This window comes from Henckelia pumila, chromosome 1 (assembly GCF_033568475.1).
Source record: "Henckelia pumila isolate YLH828 chromosome 1, ASM3356847v2, whole genome shotgun sequence".
NCBI lineage: Eukaryota > Viridiplantae > Streptophyta > Magnoliopsida > Lamiales > Gesneriaceae > Henckelia > Henckelia pumila.
In genome coordinates, this window is record NC_133120.1 from 85,543,701 (window position 1) to 85,545,044 (window position 1,344).

Genomic DNA, 1,344 nt, shown 5'->3' on the forward strand with positions numbered 1-1,344 from the left:
TGAGAATTAAGTCCATTAAAAAAAATTAGATGCCATTTGACTTTAATTAGATGATCTGATCCTCATCAATTTATTTATATATATAGAATCACATTTTGCCCCAACATTTGAACCTCCAAATAGCTAGATTTCTAATTGCTATAAACAGAAACTCTCGTTTCATTTTACTGCTAGAAAAAAAAAAGGTACCATTAATTAGAACTTACAATGGAATTATCAGTTTTTTCCCACTCATTAATCTCCAGTACTGATTTTATGTCTTCATCCTTGGATTGGGATTCCCTTCCCTTCAACGAAGATGATTCCCAAGAAATGCTCCTGTTTGGCGTTCTGGCGGAAGCAGCTCAAGAAAAGTCAGAATCCAGCTCATTCTATGACCACAGGCAAACGAGCTTGGATAACGTCGACGAAGTAAATTCGTTGCCGGAGATCGGAGGATATCATGCCAAAGAGAAAGCTTACAGAGGGGTGAGGCGGCGGCCGTGGGGGAAGTTCGCTGCGGAGATAAGAGATTCGACCAGGAACGGAGCGAGGGTCTGGCTGGGAACATTCGAAACGGCGGAGGAAGCGGCGCTGGCGTATGATCAGGCGGCGTTTGCGATGAGAGGGCAGGCGGCGGTGCTGAACTTCCCGGTGGAGAGGGTGAGTGATTCTTTGAGAGATATCAGGTGTTCCATCAAGCAGGAGGATCAGGAGCTTTCTCCATTGATGGCTTTGAAAAAGAAGCACTCCATGAGACGGCGGCGCGGCCAAACGAAAGGGAAAGCGGCCGCCGGCAGGGGAATAAAGGTTGTGTTTGAGGATTTGGGTTCTGATTATTTAGAACAACTTTAATTTGGATGGATAATTCAAGTGAATTTTCTATGGCTCCTGCTTCGAATTTTCGTTTTGGATTTGTTTAATTTTATTTTCTTTTCTTTTTTGGTGTTTTGGGTTGTGATTATAAAGTGCGTGTACATTCATCTGTTTTTGTTTTTCTTTTCATCAATGCATATAATGTATATTTATTCTCATGATTTTGTGTTTCCATCAAATTGTCTCATGAATCGTACGTGGACATTGATTTTAATCTTCATGATTAATGAAGAGTATGATACAAGTCATTCAAAATTATTGAAAAACTCAAGCATTTATTTTTAAAAATTAAAGGTTAATTAGTGTTTAGTAAAAAGTTACGGTACTATAATATTAAAAATAAATATCAGGTTATCACACGAGACATTCCAAGTAATTCGGTAAGGTACCGTTTGGTTCGAGGATATGATAAATAGTACTTGAATAAATAATATAAAATAAATAAAAAATGCTAGTTAATATGGTATTTGATTTGATTGATAGACTATA

General features: G+C 38.0%; 1 protein-coding gene across 1 annotated transcript; it reads left to right on the top strand.

Annotated features, from left to right (window-relative positions):
• On the top strand, nt 1–1,046 carry LOC140878841 (ethylene-response factor C3-like). The gene has a single exon (XM_073282468.1). The coding sequence runs from the start codon at nt 208–210 to the stop codon at nt 832–834; it is 627 nt and encodes a 208-aa protein (XP_073138569.1). The 5' UTR covers nt 1–207; the 3' UTR covers nt 835–1,046.
• Nucleotides 1,047–1,344: the final 298 nt, after the last annotated feature.

Coding starts and splice junctions, on each gene's coding strand:
- LOC140878841 (XM_073282468.1), top strand. CDS start 208: ATGGAATTATCAGTTTTTTCCCACTCATTAATCTCCAGTACTGATTTT.